Below are 2,859 nucleotides of genomic sequence, written 5' to 3' on the forward strand. Positions count from 1 at the left end.
CGAATACAGCGTCTTTGATCGAAGAAATGATACGAATGCTGCTGTTAAAATCCGTCCAAAACCCATCCCAGGTATCTCGTGTTCTCGCTCCCAGTCCCTTATTTAAACGCCAACAGTATGGCTAAACACCTTGGCCGCCAGCTGCGTGAGAAGTCTGGCGCGATCTGCCTGCGGCAAGTCCTGTACGTGGAACAAAGAAGAAGTCAGCAAAGAAAGCCCAGCGATGAGACCCTCGCCCGAGTACCGCATTTGGCTGGAGAAAGAGAGAGGCTGACAAGTTTTTGCACGGCCCAATAACTTCACTTCACCCAATCGACACATCCACGCTCGCACTGACCTGGAAAACAGCATAGACACTCTTCCCCTTGGTGTCGCGGATGGCGCCCAGCCTGTTCCCGGCTACTGCCCCGGCCAGCAAACCCGGCACGTTGGCAACGATGAAGCCCAGCGCACCGCCGCTCGCGCCGCCGACCATGCTCCAGAAGGTTCCGGTCGGGCGGTTCGTACCGTCGCCCTCAGCCATGCCCTCCTCGCGCAGCATCTCCTCAAAGACGTCGCCGAACTGCGCCTCTTCGGTCTTCTGCCGCTCCTCGCTGCTGCCGGCCGCGCCATTCTTGCCGGTGAAGTAGTTCCACGCCCACGAGTAAGCGTTTTGCGCGTTGGCGCCGCCGGCCTGGGGCGGGACCTCCTCGTCAAATTCGTCCGAATCGGACGGGTCGGCGCCCGCGGCGGGTGCCTTGCGCCCGGACGACGCGCCAAAGATCTTTCGCTGGGCGTCGTATTCGCGGCGTCGCGAAGGGTCGGAAAGCGTGTAGTAGGCGTCGTTGACGATCTGGAACTTGCGCGTGCGGGATGCTCGTTCGGGCGAGTCGGAGGGGACGCGATCGGGATGTGTCTTCAGAGCGGCTCTGTGATGGGGGTGGTTAGCGCAAAGGCCGATTTACGAGGATGGAGTTATGCATGTCTCTCACTTCTTGTAGGCGTCACGGATCTGTTGTGTCGTTGCCGACTCCTGGATCTCCAGGATGGCATCTGGGGCACGTCAGCACACATCCGGCTCTGGCCATGGCGGGGTGCTCCTAGTCGCATACAGTAGTTGGGAGGGGGGCCAGAAGAGGCCATCGTGCTCTTTGTCCCTGTGTGTCGAGTAGGGATTCGAACCTTCAGGTTGCAAAAGGTTATCTTGGAGTGGTGAAGTATAGGATCAAAGGCATAGAAAGACTGGAGGAGAGTCTCAAGTTGGTGAGGTAGGCATGAACATACCCAGGCATCTAGGTAGCGAAGACCATCCCCCCCGCCAAGAAACCATACCAACGTCATTGTGGCGGAACTCAAGAAACGCCACACAAAGATGACACGTGGGGCGTAAGATAAGCCGCGATAAGTGGGGCTTGTCGAACGCTCTCCGACACACCTTGAGGAAGATAAGGAACTCAAATGCCTACTGAGGTATCTTGAAATAACTGACATGGCCCGCCCAAAAACACAACATGCTGTCCAGCACCAGGCTTCCCATCCTTCTCACTCTCTCGTTCTCTTGAGCTGAAACTCGTACACGCTTCCACACACTCCCACGGTCATTCAAAGAAAAACAATCCACACATTGTGCGCATGCCTCGAGTCCCATTACTCCGGCTTCCAATTCAGTCATCGCCGCCCAAAAGGTATCATGTCGCGTTGCAGTGGCTAGTAGAAAAGCAAGCTCGCTGTGACCGCCTCACGTTTCGCCTCGAATCAGTCCGTGTTCTTCTCTTTGTTCTCATATTCTGGAGCTCCTGGCAATAGCAAGGGCTCCGTACTCCGGGTCATCTCAAACCGAGCTAGGTTCCTCTATCAAAGGAACACATCTCCTCGCTGTGGTGGCATCGGTCCTACGCCGTCCGCTTGAGCGCTCAACGCAACTGGATTTCGAAGCCTTTTTGCCTTGTGAATGGCAATGAGCATATCAATTAGATACTCAGCATCTGCATGTAGGGCCTCGAGCTCCTCAGGTGTGCAGCCACGTGTCTTGCCGTCAGGGCCAGGTTGCCTATAGGCGGCGAAAACAACGCCACGATCGACCTCTGACCGTGGTTCCATCGAGGCGCAAGTAGTTGTGGACAGCTTTCGTGAAAAGCCTGCGTGGAATGCGTGGCCGTATCCGCGCGAGAATTCGCCTTCTCTTGCATCAGCGCTGCGGTATTCGATCCAGCTTTCGTGGCGCAGAATCTTAGCGTGGACTGCAGCGGAAATGCGAAAGGGGCTGGCCACTTTGGATAGTCCATAGGCCGCAAGTAGTCGGCCCGTCATTCCAGCTGCGGTTTCCACGACAGTGCCCTCCATGGAGTCAAGCAACGAGCTCCTGGCGCTGCTGGGCCTGGAAGAGCAAGCTGACTCGCAGCCCGAGGTAGGCGTCGATGCAGCTGCAGATGTATAATGAACCTTCTCAGGCCAGAGATTGACAATGTACACGAGGTCAAACTTGTGCTTAGCTGCAATCTTCGCGATCTGCACAGCACCATGAGCGGCAGCGTCTGCAAGAGGGTTTATGACACTGGCTGTTGAGGATCGCTTCGACATGGGTGTCGTAGCACGAACGGATGTTATCGTTTTTGTCGACGGCCTGCGCAGATACGGTGTCATCTCAGGGGTCGTAGGCTCGTCGGCGCTCAGATCCTCTTCGGCGATATCATCGTCGCTCAGGTCGAAGAAATCCTTGACATCTCCGCCTTTGAGTACACTCTTTGGCTGATTGTTGGTTTGCGTAGACGCCAAGACGACGTGTGACTGTGCCCTTCGCAATTCTGCAGCTTTTCTTTCTTTGCGGCGACGGAGGGGTGCGAACATGCTTCTCTTGTCAGCCACACCGAGATCAGGAAT

At 56.2% G+C, this 2,859-nt stretch overlaps 2 protein-coding genes across 2 annotated transcripts; both read right to left on the reverse strand.

The window, feature by feature from the left end:
• Positions 1–304: 304 nt before the first annotated feature.
• VDBG_05016 (DNAJ domain-containing protein) lies at positions 305–1,320 on the reverse strand (the record flags this gene model as incomplete). The annotated part of the gene is made up of 4 exons (XM_003005364.1): positions 305–908; positions 972–1,032; positions 1,092–1,182; positions 1,264–1,320. The coding sequence occupies 4 exons, from the start codon at positions 1,318–1,320 to the stop codon at positions 305–307; spliced, it is 813 nt and encodes a 270-aa protein (XP_003005410.1).
• A 513-nt stretch (positions 1,321–1,833) lies between these two features.
• Positions 1,834–2,826, reverse strand: VDBG_05017 (conserved hypothetical protein; the record flags this gene model as incomplete). The annotated part of the gene is made up of 1 exon (XM_003005365.1): positions 1,834–2,826. One exon carries the CDS (start codon positions 2,824–2,826, stop codon positions 1,834–1,836), a length of 993 nt encoding a protein of 330 aa, XP_003005411.1.
• Positions 2,827–2,859: the final 33 nt, after the last annotated feature.

This window comes from Verticillium alfalfae, genomic scaffold, assembly GCF_000150825.1.
Source record: "Verticillium alfalfae VaMs.102 supercont1.5 genomic scaffold, whole genome shotgun sequence".
NCBI lineage: Eukaryota > Fungi > Ascomycota > Sordariomycetes > Glomerellales > Plectosphaerellaceae > Verticillium > Verticillium alfalfae.